The sequence below is a fragment of the Neopelma chrysocephalum genome, unplaced genomic scaffold (assembly GCF_003984885.1).
Source record: "Neopelma chrysocephalum unplaced genomic scaffold, ASM398488v2 Primary Assembly neopelma1_65, whole genome shotgun sequence".
Classification (NCBI taxonomy): domain Eukaryota; kingdom Metazoa; phylum Chordata; class Aves; order Passeriformes; family Pipridae; genus Neopelma; species Neopelma chrysocephalum.
In genome coordinates, this window is record NW_020897722.1 from 4,932,827 (window position 1) to 4,952,174 (window position 19,348).

A 19,348-nucleotide genomic window follows, 5' to 3' on the forward strand; every position below is an offset into this window, starting at 1 on the left:
GCTCCTACAACTCCTAGTGATATTACAAGATATGCCAAAGGGACTGGCTTAATACAACCCCCTAAAGCAATTTCAGTAGCACACAATTTGCAAAAGCATTTGAAGTAAGAAACATAAGACAAAAGATGCAACAGTTGAAAGGAGCAGCGTCAGAAATCCCAGTTACAGACGAGAAAAAGCCTGAGCTGCTGGTCAGGACACCTTATCAACTTCCAAAGCTCCTGCAGGAGCAACAGTTCTGGGTGCTTTTTCTTTGTTGTTTTTTTTTTTTTTTTCCTCACTGATGATTCACACTTCAGAGAAGCATCTTAGAAGAGAACTCAGTTCCTCTGACACTGCCATTACACTTCATTACTTTGAAAACAGTCAGGAATAAAACACCAGGAATAAAACTTCATTGCATGGATACGGGGTAAAAAAAACCTTTCAGCTCAATTTTTGACTTAGAAAATGGTTGAGAAGTCATCTCATCACAACAAAAGGGTAATAAAAATGATTCCTGCTATGTAAGTTCAAGCCATCACTCTTGAGGGAGATGAGGCACTGGAACAAGTTGCCCAGAGTAATTCAGGTGGATGTCCCATCCCTGGAAGTTTTCCAGGCCAGGCTGGAGCTTGGAGCAACCTGGTCAAGTGGAAGGTGCCCCTGCCTACAGCAGGGGGGTGGAACTGGATGATCTTTAAGGTCCTCTTCAAGCCAAATCATTCTATTATCACCAGAGATCTTTGATGTGTTGAAACTTCTTCCTCATTGTTTTTCTAGAAAGTCGTCTAGAAAGTTTTTTTCCAGTCAAGTTGAGAAATGAGCTTGGGAAATACTGTGGACAAAACTTTTAATCAACTCTATGTTTTATATGGATTATGAATGAACAAATGCAAAACACTGGAAACTAATACAGACTTCTGGAAAAACAACACCCTCTGGTTAAAGAGTGAACTATTGAAACTAGGTCACTACCATGATTATGGAAAAATCATCTTGAAAAGTTCCTGGTGAAGGGACCATGGGAGTTAACCAAGGGATTTGTGCATTTGCTATCACAGCAAGCTCACCTAAGGACAAAAAAAAGTGAGTGCTGAAAACACCCCTGAACCAGAGCTGCCTGCAGCTGACTGGGTCTGCCCTGTGCCCAGAGGGTGCTGTCTGCTTCCCAAACTGCCATACAAGGGAGCTCAGGGTTTAGGAAGTCAGTCAAGAGGGATGACCTTAGCAACTTCCCAGGCCAGTCCAGGAGAGGAGACAGGAATATCCTCATTCTCCTCCTGCCCTTCTAAGGGCAAGGAGCAGGCCAATGACAATATCCAGGAAAGAATTCCTACTCATAAACACAAATACAGAGAAGCTGCTGCAACCACCTTCAGGTACAGTTTTCCTCGCTGAGCACAGAGGCCTTTGGAAATGAAACTAGATACTGTAACGGGGAGCACAAGGCATGTGCATACAGAGCACTGCTCTGGAAGTTTGCAAGGCTTAAGAATAAGACAGGCTAACCCAGTAATTCCTGAGGCTTTTATCAGTTTGCAAACAGTTCCAGAAATCCAGTCATTTTCCAGTCACTCCACTAGAGTGAACAGGTCAACTTGACAGATTAATGAGCTGTACCACATTGTAATAAACAAACCAACCACAACACAAAACTGGAAGAGCCACGAGGAACTAAGATAAAGAAATCCAAAAGAACCATATAGTCATTATAGCAAACACACTCTTATTACTGTGGGTGTGTTTGACTTTGATCACTCAGGGAAAGATTCCCTACAAACAACACGTAGCCAGCCTGGTTTTAGTATAGGTCTGCTTTTATTTCCATATTCAGCTCTTTGAGGGAGAGGTATCCTTTCACAATCTGAAAGGAGGAGGATATAGCCCACTGTAGTGCTGCTTCAGCACACTAAGACACATCATACAAGAAATGGTTCTGCTGACTTTTCCCCAAACAAAATGAACACCTGTCCATGCCCTCGGGACACGGAAAGAGTCCTGAAACTGGAACATCGTGCGTGTGAGACAGAGGTGCATTGGTGAATCCCACCTCACTGGCAATAGGCAAAAACTGCCAGCTGGTAAGGACTGCACGGGGCTCAGGAAGTAAATACTGGTAGTAGTGGATTTAAAAAGAAAAAAATTAATAATCAAACCCTAAAAAAAAAAAATAAAAATAAAGAATAAAGATTTAAAAGCAGCGCCTTTCCAGTATCTCGCTGCAGCAGGCAGCAAGACTTAAAGGCACTACAATGTGTCAGAATGGAGAAAATCTGATGCATCCACCCTTCCAGAGTGCAAGAATATGGATAAAGAATTCCAAAGTTGATATAGGCTTTCGGAAAATGAACAAACTTCTTTTCAGCACAAGATCTGGTGGTGCTGCAGAAAAGGAAAGAAGAGGTGAGTTAGTTACTGTGCTTTTATACCAACAGCTCAACCTCTGCCAGCTGGTGAAAGGCTACATCAGCTTGTGTTTCACCTCTTCCTGAACTCATGTTTGTTTAAATCCATACATTAAGCAGCTTCTCTCCCTCTCTCTTCCATAAAAAGATTTCCCATGTAAGGGACACAGATAAGCCAGATCCAAATATATTCGAAGGTATCAAGGCTATTAATTTTTCTACAACTCCAAGAGGTACATGTTTCACTTGAGCTCCTTAAGATATCTGGAGGCTAAAGAGCTACAGAGTGACTTACAGCTGCAAAAGGCATATTTTCAGTCTCCCCTTCCTCATCCTTAAGTGAGATCCTATACATGCCTTCACTAGCAAAGTAGTTTTCCTCCTCAATTCCACATTAAGTTCCCTAAAGGACGTTTCCTACAAGGGGCTGAAAGTAGCCTCCATTTTCAACGTTAAATATATAACATGAATTCACAAAAAGCAACTGGGGAAAGCCCTGGATTAAATAAAAGATTTCAGCAAGAAGCCATGACAGTCAGTACACAAAAATCTGCTACCATCTGAATTCTAGACAACTTCTCTAGAAAACAAGGGCTGAGTTCGCTCAAAATTGTATCAGCTCACAGCCAACTTGCTGTATAATACACAGTATTTAAATGCTGTCAGGTCTTGACATGTAAACCTCTCAAAAGGCAAAATTGCTATCTCATACCAACTACAATTCCTCCTACTGACAGAACTTACAGCGCCTGCAAAACACTGCGTTCAGAGCTTGACCCTGACTGTTGTGGGTTTGATCTCTCTGGCAAAACAGGACATAGAGAGTACTCTGCTCAGTACAACTCATAAAGCCAACTGTCTGCAATTAGTTCTCTAAAAGCTTTTGACCCCTCTAACCACAGAGAAAACAAACCAACTTAAAGAACAATACACCCATGCAACAGACTCTCAAGCAAATTATCTTATCTATAGCAACAGTTGACTGAAAACGTTTCTCTCTACTGAGAGTTATGTTATCTTACCACAGTTTTATTAATTACTCTGGTTCTGCAAGGGTAATAATTTCTTCATTGATAAAAAATTCCACAGTCTCCTCCTCCCAGTCATCAACATTGCTGTCCAGCTCATCTGTGTCTACCCCTGCAATGGAGAAAAATATTAACACTGAATACATCAAACAAGGCAGCAATGGAAAGATTTGATGCTCTTGGCAGAAAAAGTCCTTAAACCAGCAGTGAAAAATGGAAGTACTTGGTGCTTTACCTCATAACAAATGCATGTTAAATTTACTGAATGATAACCAAGGCGTTACTGTCTTCCACTACAGGGCTTCTGGGGATTTTCTGGTTAAATGCAACATCCAAATCTCTTCACAGTTTTATCCCAAGGTCAAGCCAATACTTTCCCCGCCCCCCTTAAATCCCATCACGATTCAGAATAAAAAGTACAAACAACCTTCAGAGCACAAGGGACTCACTTTAGCAGGAAACAGAGGGAGAGGAGAAGTGGAGGAACCCCCAGGACAATGTATTTATTTGGTGAGAAGCAGCAGTTAACCAGCAGCAGCCCTTCCCAAGCCCTGCCCATGGCTCACCTCCGCGGAGCTCCAGGCGCTCGTTCCGCTGCTCCATGTACAGCTCTTGTGCCATCTTGCGGTACTTCCTGAACTCCTCCATCATCGTGCGCCTCCTCTCCACCAACTCCTGCACAGGCAGCAAGAGGCGGTTAAACCTCCCCAGTAAATCAAACCCATGTGCAACACGTGCTCTAGCAAGTCAAACCTTTTTCTCACACACACACACTTCCTATTGACTTGAAAGAATAAAGATTCTCTTCTGTAATCAAAAAGCTGTTTTGATGAGTCCTTTTCTTGTGACTGGAAGAGCTTTTCTTAATTTAAAGACTAATGAAGCAACACACTAAGAACTCCCAAAATTTTACCACCTTTGCTTAACGAGGTAACACGGGTTCCTCTGCAGATTCATTATTGTTTGACTGACACTTCAGCAGCATCTCTCTGAACCACCTATTGAACCAACTCTAACTATCTGGACTCAAATGAACACAGATGATTGTTATAAAATAAATGTAACTTGCATTTCATTGTTACAAAATAACTAAGGACAGGTTACAAGAGTTTCATCTACATTATATTCCAAAAGTATCTTGCCTTTGAAGCTTTGGACTGGCTCAGGCGATCCTTCTGCTCAAATATCTTCGAGTATTTCTTCAGGTCCTTCTTAATTTGCTGTAAAACAGATAATTTTATTTCAATTAAGGTATCAAGACTAGCAATCACACCCATCAGCTTCTCTAAGTACTCCTCTGGCAGGCCTAAGAAGGCTATGCTTTTTTGAAAAACGTCTCCCTGCAAGACAATTTCCCTTTACTACAATTTTGTTTGTTTTTCCTGCCATACGGATCATGTAAATGCTTCTGTACACAGGCAACCAGTGAAGTCTGGATAGCTAAATACAATTTGAGTATTATTTATAACTTTACACTGTACCCTAACTTAAAGAACAACTGGTAACCATTTCTATTTTGAGCTTAAAATACAGTTAATATTTACAGCCATTCCCAGAAGTGAGGTCTTGTACAGAAATATGTTTGTTCACACATTCAGGGCAAAAGGTAGTTGCATAACAAGCCTCATCCTTAAGAAGAAGAAACCAAGTATGCTTATACACCAAATCAATGTCAGCACAAAGTGGAATACACCACCTTTATCTGATCCTCACTGAGCAGGGTAGCTGGTCGTGGTCTCCAGAGCAGCTGACAGAACCTGTCTTTATTGTTTTTCTGAAGCAGACGGCCTTGGAAGGTCCATAACCAATAGGCATTGTCCACCTGGAAGAGAAGTGCACCAGCTCAGCCAAGGTAAGCTATAACTTCACCATGTAGTCCTCACTCCACCTCTTAAGGGTCTTTTTTTAGAAAATCAGCACCATCAGTCAAGAGAACTGGAATGTGTTTTTGTTAGCGCCTTCCCTGCACAAGCCAAAATCCTCAGCAAAATATTTGTTCCACTGAATCTTTTCAAGAAGTTACCTTCTGGAGATTACAACAGTTTGAAACTTCGTCAATCCTCTATCATATTCTAAAGTCTCAGATCCTGTTATTTGTACAGGAGAGGATTACAGTGCAGTGGCTGGAAGCATGCAAAAGCAATGACAGGTGCAATAAATCCTGCTGTTCCGTGCGGACCACCAGGAGACTGAGTTTTAAACTGCTAAAGACGTGGTGAAAATTCAGAAAAAGAACACTCAGTTTAGACTCATGAACTGCCCTTCCAGAACTTATTCTGGACAAAAAGGCATCAGTACCTTGTGGCTCCACCAAGACACAGAAGTCACGATGTATCTGCCCGTGGGATCCCATTCCACGTCTGAGGCCGTGTAGTGTTCCGCGATGTTCATCATGGTGCAGTCGGACGTATCAACAAATGCTAAGGCACCATTCATACTGCAAAGACAAAACAGGACAGATTGTTTTACACACTGATATAGCCTGGTCATTTTTTTATAGCATTTCACAAGCTGCATCCCTAAAACTCCTCAGCACAAAGATAAACTTCCACCGCAACCAAGAGACAGGTTCTGTGGCTAGGAAATAATGTGATGGATGAAAACAAAACTCCAAGTAGGAATGACACTTTTGTTTCTATGTTCAGTGACCTTTAAGACTACAAATAAAATGGCTTAAAGTCAGAGTGAAAACATACTCTAGGCAAGTTAAAATCAAAGCTTAAAAACCACGTGCTTAGACATATTTTAGCAGTGATGAAGAGATTAAAGAAAAAAAAGAATTCTAAGATGAACACAGCGCTTGTCCCAAAGCATGTGAAGGCAAATATTACTCGACTGGTTAATAACAATCATTTTTGCTTGCTCTGAAATGAAGCTCCTGGTAACTATTTTACAAAATAGCACTGTCATTAACAGGTATTGCCCATGAAGGGGCACAAAGCTACAGCAACAACAAATGCATAAGAGCCACATGCATGGTGCAAACTGGATTAGCTGAGAGTCAGTATTTAACAGCTAAAAGGTGTTTCTTAATATCCACTTTTCTGTTGAAAAATACATTCTCCATTTGGTGTGGCAAAAAATAGCAAGTGAAAGGTACAAAGGACTAAGCTACATCATGAAGTTGCACCTCTGCTCTTCCTTTGCTTTTGCAAAGCTGTATCAGGATTACACAGTAATCAACACTCACAGGGACACTAAACACCTCTGGGTGAGATACTCTAGCTCTCTTCCTCCTTAAAATGGAAGTGGTGATGTTCAGCAGCCTCTGAAATACTCACCTTCTGAGGCCAGCCAACACTACAAACTGCCCTTGGGGACTCCAGAATATCGTGTTCGCCTGCTGTTTGTCAAACGTTTCTGAAAACAAACCAGACAAATTCAGAAAGAGATCTCAATCCAACATCATCAGTTATCTTACAAGCATCAACCCCACTGATTCCTCAAAAGTCATTTGTAAACTCTGCAAGCAAGTCCTAACAGCCCTTAGCTCTTCACTTGTACAGACAAAATGCAGTAGCACCAGGACATCCAAAGCTGGCAGATAAAAGAGATCAGAAGACCCCAACACATTCTTGGGAATAAATTTTATCTAAAGTGAGCCAAATCTGTGCTATTGCCTCACATGAGCTTCCCAAAGCCACAAAAATGATTGTGACTCGTAGGCCTTTTATTCCCAGGCACTGGGCTTACTCTGGTAACAGTTTAGTTGTCACCAGGAAGTTAATTTCTGGAATACAGTGGCAGACATAGCAGCAACTCCCACACTACCCACCAAAAACAGCCACTATTTTGAGTTCACTGCATCTATTGCCATGCAAAATGCTTAGTACCTGCACTTTCACTTGGTTTTCGGTCACTTACTTATGAGTTCTATTTTCCCATTGTTTTTAACGTGGTAAAAGGAAACTGAAATTCGTGGAGTTTCTCCATGCAACACAGCAAACTTGCTTCCATTTGGTTCCCAAGCAAAGGCTATGATGCTTTCTGTAAAGAAAAGGAGTTAAAACTCTGTCAAAGGATAATACAAACCTCTGGTTTCAAGCAGTTACCAAAGAAAACCGAGATGCTTAAGAGAGGGAACCCTTCAGTTAATAGACTGTCTTTTAAAACACAGGTTGATAAGGCAATTGCAGGGAGCTATGGGAAGTGTTTCCAACTATAGCTCCACAGTCCTCCATCTTCTACAAAATACAGTCATTATTATATTAATATGTCATTACTAAGACATTTTCGGTTTCATACCTTTTCAAGTCAGTCACAAGCCCCAATAGCAACAGAAGTTTTGATTTCTCATTTTTACAGGAAATGTCCTGCACATTAATAAATTAGCTCCCAAGAGTTAATTCCCTAATTATGTCAAATGCTGACAGGAATTTCTAAGAAACACAGAAGTGTCCATACAAGAGAGTTAAATCTCAAAAGTAAGGAAATACGTGGCATTACCTTTCATTTCTACCACATCCACTGGCACCTGTTTCTCTCTCATGCGGAATATTTCAAAGTTGGTCACTACTCCCTGTAAAGGCCAAAATCAGCTTTTTATCCAGCACAAAAAGAGCAGAGTAAATAATTTTATCACTAGGTGTAGAAGGACAACTACACAATTAGCCTGTCATGATGAGAGAGTCAAGGTTTGTTCCTTTAATGAGAGCAGATACACACCTCCTTACCAAACACATTCCAAATTTCTCTGTTCTGATAAAGAATAAATTAATAATTGTACAAAAGCATTTGTTGCTTTTCAGACTGTTATGAAATTTAATTAGGACAGATAAACATATGGCACATTGTGCTGCGTGAACAGCTGCTTAAGTGTGAGCAGGAAAACAAGTGAGCCACAGAGCTCTCACCCAAGTCCAAGAGGCCACTAAAGTCAAAGCAAATCCTGGATACAATCACTAACACAGATTTTCCTCTTTGCTTCAAATTCAAAAGGGAAAAAAAAAAAAAAGAAAAATAGCTTTTGTGTGATACAGTTTACACTGTCTATATTAAAAGACAGTACTGTCAGCATGAGATACAACCAAATTTTACCAATAAAATCAGAATCCACCTACCTGTGTGCCTTTGGGAGTCCTGTCTACCTTCACACACAGGTAGTCCCCGTTCTTCTGCCAGTGCAGTTTACAATCTACTACGTTGAACAAATTCCGCACACGAATTTCTTGTCTAGAAGGCAGCTGCATCAAAGTCACTCTTGCTGGGATGTCTTTGTCCTCAGGCACCCAGAAAGCAATTATGTTACCACCTGGAGACCATGAGAAATCTCTACAGGAACAAAGTTAAAAATAGGCCATTTTAATTTTTAGTTAAGAGATACTACAAGCAGAAACCATTTTCTCTCACTGTATCTGAATGTTGCAGACAAATATCAACTCTCAATATAAAAGGCAGTAACTGAGGGCAACTTAATAACCTTACATATAACACACCAAACCAAATTTTTAAACTGCTATTTAAATTTGCTATATCACCAATGTTATCAGGACAGTACATTTTACTGAAAAGCAGGGGTGACACACAGAGGGACCACCAAAGATCTAAAACCAGGCTGATTAAACCAATGAGCCAAAAAAACCCCCAAAAACCAACTCTATTAAATTACCCTGGTGAGAATCTTCTTGCACCTGGATACACTTAATTTTCTTGTTGCTTTACAGAGAGGTACTTCAAAAACTCTCACAGGAGTCAGTGTCTCTTGGGCAGACAAGCACAAACCAGGCAGTACACAGCACACTGCTCTAAGCCAGCACACCAACCCTGTTAGGGAGATATTCCCTAACAAACTGCATTCCAGTCTGATTTGGTAGACAAGGAACAGGACTCCCAAGCTAGACCCTGGATTAAGCAGTACCACAGAGCATTTCAAAGCACAGAAGCTGTCAACTGTGTTCACTGATGAATGGAGAGTTTCCCATTTCTTTTCCCCACTTTGTCTAATTTGACCACCTCAGCATAGAAGGCCTTTTGCTCTAGTCAACAGTCTAAAGATTCCCCTCGCCATTACAAAGCCCCAGAAAAAAAGATTACAACTAAAAAGAGCAATCATGTTTACAAAGGAATAGACTCACCTTATCCCATTGATTTTCAAGCTCTTTTTGTCCAACAAACCCATAGACTAAAAGAGGAGAGAAGGATAAATTTTGAAGTTAGCAGCATTCTTATATTTACACATATACCTTCTACTCTCATCACTAGACCACAGAAACTAGGAAATTCTGTAGCTTTCAGAGCTCCTGCATCACTATTTTTTATTATAAACATATGTAACCACAATCACAAACAAAATAAAAATTGTTGTAGATAATTAGTAGGTACAGCAGCCTGAATGATAAAGCAAAATAGAATAGATTAGGCTGCAATTTATAGTGCTTTTTGGGTACTTTGGCACTCATCTGCTACTGAGAGCTGGGAAGAATCACATAACCTTGATCCTACTGATTCTTATAAGTAGTATATTGAGCTGTCTAATCCTTCTAGATATGTAGTGTGAAATTTACTGTCACACTCAGCTAAAGTTTTTCACCCAGCAAAGAACAAGAGCAAATTGATTTCTTCCCTCTCAGCCCAGCTCTAAAGTGCATTACTGAAAACCATAGGAAAGACTGACATTGTAATGCAATAATTATTAAAAAAAAAAAAAAGGAAGAACTTACAGGTGTTTCATAGATGCTGAGGGTATCTGAAGTCATTCGAGCAAAGAATTTACCATCATGACTCCATCTAAGCAAAAAAGAAAAAATAAAATTAATTTGGAACTGCCTTTTTAATAAACGAAGTCTGGGACTACAACTCTCTACTCTAATCCTGCTTCTCAACCTACTTAAAAATAGGCCAGTGAGCTGAGTTTTCACAGTGGAATCCTCGCTTCTTTTGGCCAGTCAGAATATCCCAGATGATGATGGCCTGAGGGTCATCCTGTGTGTCCATCAAAGGGCTGAAGGTCACTAAATACCTACAAAAGAAATAATTAATTTCACAATTGGAACTTCATCCTGTATGTCAGCACCACAAGGCTTTCATCCAAGTAATATTTAAATACCACGCACTTTCAAACAGCAGTTTCTCTAAAGGGATTTTTCAGAGAGGAAGGAAAAATAGGAACAGCACAACAAAGGAGGAGAAAGCTTCCAAGACACAGTATTTCCCTGGCATCCCTCTGGGTGAAAAGACTCCAGATTTATGTGCAAGTCTTCCCATGTTGATGTTACAAGAAAGGGGAACTCATCAAATACACTGTTACCTATCATATAGCTTTGACACAAGAACTTCATTGGTTTTGAACCAAACATGAATCCACTGACCTTATCCAACCCAAACTACAGGTTTGCAAAACTTCTCCATTTAAAGATAGATAACCTCTCTTTAACACAATAAAGCATAAAACCTAACTGCTTCCAAATATCTTATTTGAAAACTATCAACAGAAGATGCATCTCAGTCCTGGAATTATTTTAGCCTTCTCTGAAGAGCTCTTTAATGTTAAAGAAGGCTTAAGGAATTTGTTTCAGCACTACAGATTTGGAGGATGCTACTAATGCCTCATGCTTTTAATCCCTTAGCCCAATGCCACGCTCCATACCTTTCACAAGGTGAGAAGTCAATAAGCTGCACTCCTTGGTGACTAAACCTCTGAATCTGCTTGAACTTCTCTCCACCCCACAGTGCGATGCCTCTCTGGTGGAACGTGGCCAAGTAGGTACCTTTTGGGGACCAACGCACGTAGGTCTCCGTCCACCTCTGATTTAAAAAAAGAAAACACACGCAAAGGTTTAATTTCATGTTGTATTCCCAAAAACAGGGAAAGAATTAGTGTGTGGCTTGCAGCATCACATTCTGAAAATCCATTTACTAGGTGAAGGTCTTAGAATTCGTGATACCTTGGACCAGCTGTGGAGTTTAATTTCATGCACATAAGGTATGTGTACTTATTCTTCAGGTTGAAGACTGTCAGTAGAGACCTTTTCAACTTACTGATCGCCAAAAACATATTTCAGGAACAGTGACAACCTTTGTATAATAACAACTAAACCCACCTAACAGGCCTTGTTGTCTTTCAGCCCTGGTAACAACTTTTCTCAGAAGGAAGGGTATTTCAAATTTCTTAACAACACAGCTCTCTATCTTCAGCTAAGTTAGAGAGGTTTCAGCAATACAGAGCACAGTCAGTGACCATGGTGATGAGCAAATATTCTCACCATCCCAAAGCCAACTTCTTTCTACTGTAATGCACAATGGTTATTAAGGAAAATGCTGCTGGGTCCTAACAGTTCCCAGCAAGTCAAGTGCCTGCAGCAGACAGGCAGACTAACTCTCCCTTTTATATGCCACTACCAAACCAGCTATTCCTCTTTAACACCTCTGTAGTCAGCATAAAAGCAAGAAGTCATCTGAAGCAGCAAACATAGGTACACATTCAGCTCTAATGACTAGTGCTCCTCAAACTCTGACTTTGCATTTCAGGTCTTTCTGAATCACCTGTAACAGAGAGATGAAGGAAACTAACAGGCATCATTCACCAGTTAAAAAAAACCAAACACTACCACAAACTCCAAAAGTTCACTCCACATTTCTTTCACCTAAGCAGCTAAGTCTAATTCTAAATGATGTGGTTTCACCACTCTTCACAAGGAGAAGTATTTCAGCAATGGGAAAAAGATTTTTTTTTAATTAAAAAGCTGCAATGTCATAATATGAAGGAAGGAGACTGACAGTGTATCTGCCATGTACAGCACTTCCAGGACACTCACTGCTCTGTCCTCAATTTGAACAGGTTCCTTGATGTCATTCCAAAAAATGGAGGTCCGGTCTCCTGACTCAAAGATGACACTGTACTGATCCCTACAATCAGGATCTTCCAACCAGTATCGGAGATTCCCCTAAGAAAAAGAGAAGCAAGAAGATTATTAGTGAGTCAAAGGCTAAGACAAGTTCCCCAAATTAGTATCTACCTGGCAGGGGGACGTTGGTCTCACCAGAGTGTGTAACTTTGGGGTCTTACCACTGCCAAGCATGTTCTTGAAGTGAAATTAAAGAACTCCAACTACTGGATAATGGAGGCTAAGAGAGCACATCATGAACAGGTGGACCTTCAAGGTGGTCTGATGATGTTTAATATTTCTTGTGTAAAATATCTTATTTGGTTTGTTGTTAATTTTTTTTTTTAAAACCCTATCCCTTCTTCCACCAGACCATTCACAAAGTTACTGGTAACAAACACCAAAGTTTGCCTCAAACAATTAAAAATACAAAAAGATGCTTTTGAAAATCTATTTTTAAATTATTTGTGCAAAACTATTATTTACTCTTATGCTTTACACTATGTGGAACTACTAAGCAGAACCACAAAGTTCTTCCTGTCACTTCATGGCAGTGAAAACTAAGGAACAGGAGCATGTGATCACTACTGCTACTTATAACACTATGAACACATCGCTTCTATTTTCACATGGACACTCCAGCAATGAAGCAATCATTTAATATTATGCTGAATATTCTTTCCACTTTTCCAGAAATTCCTTACCAAATCCTTAAATGGCTGTTTCTCAGGGATTTCCCACTCATCACTGATTGTCATGTACCTGAAAGAGCAATTAGGCTGGTTACACTCCACACAGGCACTCCTGATTAGAAATCCCAAATCTACAGATACCCACAGTGGCTGCACTCACTTATCAAAGTCTGTGAAAAGGTTGACTCTGAAGGTGTGCTGCTTATCCAGTTTGTATCCATCTGCGTTCTTCACAGCATCCACTGCGTGAGATGGAGACATGTACTCCAGAAAGATGTACCTACAGGGAAGGAAGACCAAAGCAGGAAGACATTGTTGACTACAGAAGCAGCTCATAATAATGGGGATAAATTAAGAATTCAGTACAGAGAATCTACAAAATAACTTGTTGTCTTGTCCCTAGCCAATTAGGGTCAAAAGCAATTAATCTCCATTTTGGCCACAGGCACACATGCACTTTTTAGCTGTACGGGCCTGACCTCAATTAATCAGATATCCTTTCTGAATGGGCCAGAGTCAGTGATGAATGCAAATTCAACACAACACAGGACAACAATGAGAGCCAGGAACAGGCAAGTTATGTCTGCAGCTCTTCCCAGCTGAATGACACATCACGTTTAGGAGTTGTAACTGTTGCTGTCACAGGCACAGCAAAGCAGGACTCTTGTTTCAATTACACAACTCAGCTTCCTTCTGGCCACTGATCCAACCCAGCTGGTAGCCCAGCAGACTGAAAACTAACAGTATCCTGAACACTATCAGACACTGCCTCAAAGAGAGGCATGAACATAGGGACTGAATAATTTTCTCATCCTTCTCACACTGACCTCATAGAACCAACAACCTATCCACTCCACAAAACTCACTTTTTTATGCCTTCCAAATCTGTCTTCCAAACCCAGCTAAACTGTTTCCATAATTAATTCCCGCCATGCTCCACATTGGAGCCTAATGAGCTATTAAACTTCTCAGCTCCCTCATACACTTGTCTGTCACTGAGATGAGATGTCAGGATTGTACAGACTAAGGTAGAAGCAGGTGATAATAATGACTATGAGGTGACCATAAAAACTGGCCATAAAGTATTGACATCAATAACCAAGGCAAAGTCAGAGCTGTGCTTCAATCCTGTTAGTTGGAGTTATCACGACTTACCCTTTTGTTTTTCCGTCTGCTTCTGGATAAAATTCATTGATAATTTTACCAAACTTGGAAAATATTTTGTGGATGACATTCTTCAGTTTCTCAAGTCGGTCTGGCCCAACCTGGGGAACGTTATCCACGACGATCACCGAGTCTATCCCATCTGCTTCCTGTGGCTGATCTTTCAGTATATCACCAAGCAGTTCTGCAAAGACAGCACACACAGGAAACTAAAGCACCCGTCTGCAATGTGAAGGAGGAAGACCAAGATGGAAAGAATAGTGAGAGTAACAGAACAGAACGGCTCCAAATATGAGGAAATTTAAAGAATTATTTAAGAAACTTGGCAGTGAATGAATATTCTATCAGAGAAACCACTGAAGGGAACACACAACACTCCAACAGCACTTCCTGCCTCAGTGACACGATTACGTGGCTTTGTGACAAATTTCAAGCTGCCAACTCTTGAAGTCTTTGTTAAAGAAATACCTTACATTGTGATCATCAACACCTGCACTATTACCTTCTTTTTCAGGAGATGGAACTGACTCACAAAGTCCTCAAAACTGACAACAGCACAGACAACTGTAAGATTTACTACCCAAACTCTGCTCAGTTCCCTTGCTCGAATTATAACCAGATGACTTCGAGGGAAAAAAAAAGTACCATGTACCTTCTTCCTGAATTACACAAGTTTTAGCATAATTCAAAACTATCTGCCATACTGGAAGCTCTGCATGTCTCAGCATCACTATAATTATGTTTAAGAACTCACACTCCTTCTAAACCTTTAATTAAACACAAAAATAAAGGTCTAAGACAAGACACTTAAAGCCATATTCAAGCCTTCAGTGCAGACACAACACACACCTTTTCACACTGTAGATATTCTTCAATTATATTAATTCCTGAATATCTGCAGTAAGTTTCATGTGAAAACCATTGCAAAATACAAGACCACACAGAAAATAAGTTCACGCCACTATACTTCTGAATTTGAACAAAGATAAAACTTGGAAACTCAAACGATATATGGCATTCACAGACAAGGAAAAAAATCCAAGCACAGGTAGAAATATTTAAAATATAAGAACAAACTAAAAAGGGTGTTGGATATGCTGATATTTTGAAGACATTTTTATAGATTTTTGCTGGTTTGGGAACTCTACAAATTATTCTGCCCAGAAACACCACTGGAAAGATCTCCAGCAGTGAAGAAATATGAGAAATATGCTTACTTTGAACCACCAGAAAACCTTTGCTTTCTATAACTTTAACCTTCAACAGGTTATTAACATGATGCTTTGCACTGATCTGGGGCTTCACAAATGTTTAGGCCATTACCACCAAGATTACGTGATACTCACAGAATGTTGTTGTTTGTAATATTTATTACTCAAAAAGATGCTCTCCATGTGCATGTAGGAATTACAATTAACAATATAAAGTATATAAAACAAAAGCATGTCCCACAAGGACATTTCCACAGAAGTCTACAAGATGAAAAAAAAAGGAGAAAAAAAACAAACCAAAACACAAAGGGATGATTTTAAGGCTCCATTTGTCATTTTTTCACAACCACTTCTCACAAAAGACCTTGTAGCCCTTCAGACAAGCCAAGGAATGCGTGTTAAGATTCCTCTGCAAGAATGCAACACCCTGTCTTGAATCAAAACTGTAACAGAGTGAAAACAAATTCCTACACTGTGCCCTTCCTCTGCCTTAAATTCAAAATTGTGAACAAAGGAATCTTCAAAGGGTAAGAAGCTGGTTTAGCCAGCTCTCATTGCACCCAGAAGGGAAGCAGGGTGTGGTGGGTACATGGCTATCTTCAGCTGGCAGTATTTTAAGGACCACTGTCATTATCTGAGCTAAAGCTTCATTGCACCTAAGTGGTTGTCCACACACTCCTTCTCCTGCTTTAACTTGGATCAGCTGTTCTGCCCTGTCACCACCACCCTGGGTAAAAAAAGCTGAGGGAATGGATCTGAGATGGTCCAGTCCCAAAGCTGGGCCATCTCACAGGTGTTCCTGAAGGTGGATGTTATCCTGAGCCTTGATCAGTGACACTGAGGGGTTGCCTTTCTCCTTGGGGAGGCATCGGGATAAAGGGGAAAACAATAAGGGAACTCATGAAGTAACACACAGATGGGAAAGCCAGACCAGCAAGACTGACTAAACTTAAACACTGTAATTCAGCCACTAACACTGGATTATTCATACAGCTGAGAAGTTAGCCAAATGAATTAACAAATAAAATAGGTGAGGACGGAAAATATGCCCAGTTTCTGAAGAAAGAACTGAACATAACAATCTGAGATGTAGACCAAGTGTATCAAGCAAACACTTAACTAAACAAAAAGAATCCAAGCCAAAGTCTCTTTAAGGAACAAATGCACAAGTTCAAAGAGCAATACAACTACCATACTGAGAACAGCAAACACTTTCTTAATCTAAGATATTTGGCTGCTATTTTATTAAGCTAAACACAGGCCTGGAACACTAGAAGGCAGATGTATCACCTCTATTCCACCAATTGAAATAACTGACTGATTTACAGTCACGTGCTTTAGAAACATCTTTCTAGTTCTGATACATGTAAGGGACCCAAAACATGCAGGAGGCACGTAGATGAGTCTCTACAACAGCACATATGCTGAACAAATATTAGCTAAATAAGTGCTTTTGCTAATTAAAAACTAAGACAATTTATCGAGAAAGATTTATCAGAAAAACAGCAAAATAGAGTTCTAACTCCTATATGGTGAAATCAGGTATTTCCTTGATTGTCTGTGCAGTTACACAACAGCTTTGCCATTTTAAGGCAGTCAATGTTCAATACTTTTAAAAGAACCTGGGTTGGAATTATCCACTGCAAGAAACAACTTTTCCCTATTTCCTTGTCACAAACTACCCATATCGCATCTTCATGAACAGTAACTCTTCTGAAACAGTGCTCTTTACCTACAGATTTTACTCTGGATGCATGGGAAAAAAACCCCGAGAACGATGAAAACCCAGTTTGCAACCACCGCGTCAACCATTTAAAACTTCTGGTTTTACAGCTGAGTTCAACTAATGGAGGCAAAGGGAAGGGGCACGAGTTGACGACTCCCCTCTTCGAGGGGAGCCCAGAGATTGATACCTGAAGTTTACCAGTAGATTTTAAAACACCTTTAACAGCATATTTTAGAACAACAGATGTTCTAACGCGATGCAGACCGCGCTGGGTACCACCAGCATCCCCAGGGGTCGGGGCAGAGCGTTCCCAGCCCGGGCTCACCCGGCCCCCCACGGGCTCCCCCAGCTCCGGGCAGGGCCGGGGCTCCCGGAGCGCCCCCGCGGCCCCTCCCGCCCCGCACCTTCGTCGCTGATGTCGTCCACGAAGTCCTCGGGGTCGCTGAAGGAAATCTCGTCCTCGGGCTCGGCGGGGGCGGCGGGCGCGGCCTCCCCGTTCTGCTGCGCCGCGCTGGGCTCGGCCTGGGCCGGCGGCGGCTGCTCGGGCTGGGGCTCCGCCGCGGGCTCGGCCCCGGCCTGGGGCTCGGCCTCGGGCTCGGGCTCGGCCTTGGCGGGGCTCTCCCGGCCGGACGGCGGCTTCGGCTCCGCCGGCGGCTGCTCCTGCTCGGGCTCCTCGGCGGGCGGCGGCGGCTCGGGGGGCCCCGGCGGCGCCTCGGACTCGCCTCCATCATCATTATCCTCCTCCTCCTCTTCTTCCTCCTCCTCCTCCTGCTGCTCCTGCTGCTGCGGCGGCGGCTCCGCCGGCGGCGCGGGCGCGTCCGTGTGCTCGGGGTCCTCGGCGGGGCCCTCCGCGCCGGGTGGCGCGGCGGCCGCCGGGCTCTCCTCGGTGTCCTGCATGGGGGTCGGCGGCGGGCGCGGTGCCTGGTGCTCGGTGCCGGTGCCCGGTCGGTCGGAGGGGGGGGTGCGGGGCGGCTCCTACGGCCGGGCCATGTGCGCCAGGCCCAGCGGCCCGCGCGCGCCGGCGCCTACCAACGCGCGCGGGGCGGGAAGGGGGAGATCCTTGTCCCCGCCGCAGCTCCCGCCCACCGCCGCGGCCACCACTACGGCCGTCTTCTCCCTGCTCCGTGCACAGGAGGGTCTGGACACTTTGCAACCCTTATCTTCCTCAGCGAGCGGCGGCTTCCCCTCGTTTTCACCCCACCGCACCTCCGGCGCCCCTATTTCATGCCTGCTGTGGTCGAGCCCAAGATGGTGCCTCCTTCCATTCTACTGGGGTTGGGCCCGGCCGAACCATTTTTCGGGAGGCGGTAGGCGCCGTGACACTTAACTGGACTGGCACACAGTGAAACCTCCCTGCGTGTGCGCCCGCTCAGCGGATGCCGCTGCTCAGCGCTGCGCAGGCGGTGACAGGAGAGCGCACTGGCGCGAAACCCGCTCCGTCTCCCCCCTACAAACCGTCCGCCATGGGCTCGCCCGAAGGCTGGCGGGGCGCGCGCGCGGGCGCTACCAAGCTGGTGCGGAGAGGGGAGGCGCGGGGCGCTGCACGGACACCGCCGCGTTTGTGCTGGAGGGAGGTGAGCGCGGGGAGCCAGCGCCCACCCCCGCGGTGGCGGGGCCCCGTGGTGCGGTCCGGCGGCAGCGCCACATCAGCCGGGCGAGATGGCGGCGGTGGGGTCTGAAGGGGCACGTCCTCGCACACCGCCTCCCAGCGCTCTGTTAATCCCTACGAGGCCTTTATGGGGTTTAAATAACATTTTCCGTGAGGTACAAGGTGAGGGGGGCCATGCCCTGGCACCGCTGCACGCCCCGGTTAGCGCTAGAGGCCTTCAGAGGGGCGGTGACGTCCCGGTGCAGTCGGACACTCAGTAGGGACAGTGATCTGAGGGGTCACAGTGCACAGTCCTGGCGTTTTAGGATGGTTTTAAAATGGTTTTAAAACTTGTATCTATCTCTCACACCGGCTACCAACGTGGCTGACCATCAGAGAGACCTGGCCCCACGTTATCGATTAAACCACTGCCTTCCGTCCCGGGCACCTCAAGCTGAGGAAAAATACGTAGTGTCACTTTTTCCAGCATGTGTGCTAATACAGGATGTTCGAAGTGCCTAAGGGAACTTGGAATTTGCCTTCCTGAGGTGACAACTGTAGAGGAAAAAGCTCAGAAGAGTTCTCGAGGAAAGTTCTGTGCCCTCTTCGGAGGTGAACACTTGCGTGTTGAGTAGGACTTTTGGTGGTTTAATTTTTTTAGCCCATCATCAAAACAGTAAAAACGCCAGCATTAAAACAAACAAACAAACAAACATGAGAAGAACAGAGC

General features: G+C 43.1%; 1 protein-coding gene across 1 annotated transcript; it reads right to left on the bottom strand.

The window, feature by feature from the left end:
* Positions 1–1,781: 1,781 nt before the first annotated feature.
* On the bottom strand, positions 1,782–17,984 carry EIF3B (eukaryotic translation initiation factor 3 subunit B). Its single transcript, XM_027683718.1, has 19 exons — positions 17,435–17,984; positions 14,085–14,277; positions 13,090–13,209; positions 12,942–12,999; positions 12,169–12,297; positions 11,001–11,158; positions 10,242–10,373; positions 10,075–10,141; positions 9,490–9,536; positions 8,476–8,686; positions 7,862–7,934; positions 7,280–7,402; positions 6,697–6,775; positions 5,714–5,852; positions 5,112–5,237; positions 4,558–4,635; positions 3,982–4,090; positions 3,410–3,527; positions 1,782–2,364 (listed from the first exon to the last, which is right to left on the bottom strand). The coding sequence occupies exons 1-18, from the start codon at positions 17,925–17,927 to the stop codon at positions 3,424–3,426; spliced, it is 2,439 nt and encodes an 812-aa protein (XP_027539519.1). The 5' UTR covers positions 17,928–17,984; the 3' UTR covers positions 1,782–2,364; positions 3,410–3,423.
* Between the last annotated feature and the right edge of the window lie 1,364 nt (positions 17,985–19,348).

Excerpts from the sequence above, each read along its gene's own strand:
- EIF3B (XM_027683718.1), bottom strand. The coding sequence starts at position 17,927 with ATGCAGGACACCGAGGAGAGCCCGGCGGCCGCCGCGCCACCCGGCGCG. Across the intron at positions 9,537-10,074 it reads TCAGCATCTATGAAACACCT|TCTATGGGTTTGTTGGACAA; the intron begins GTAAGTTCTTCC and ends CTCCTCTTTTAG. Across the intron at positions 5,238-5,713 it reads TGTCTTGGTGGAGCCACAAG|GTGGACAATGCCTATTGGTT; the intron begins GTACTGATGCCT and ends CTTCTCTTCCAG.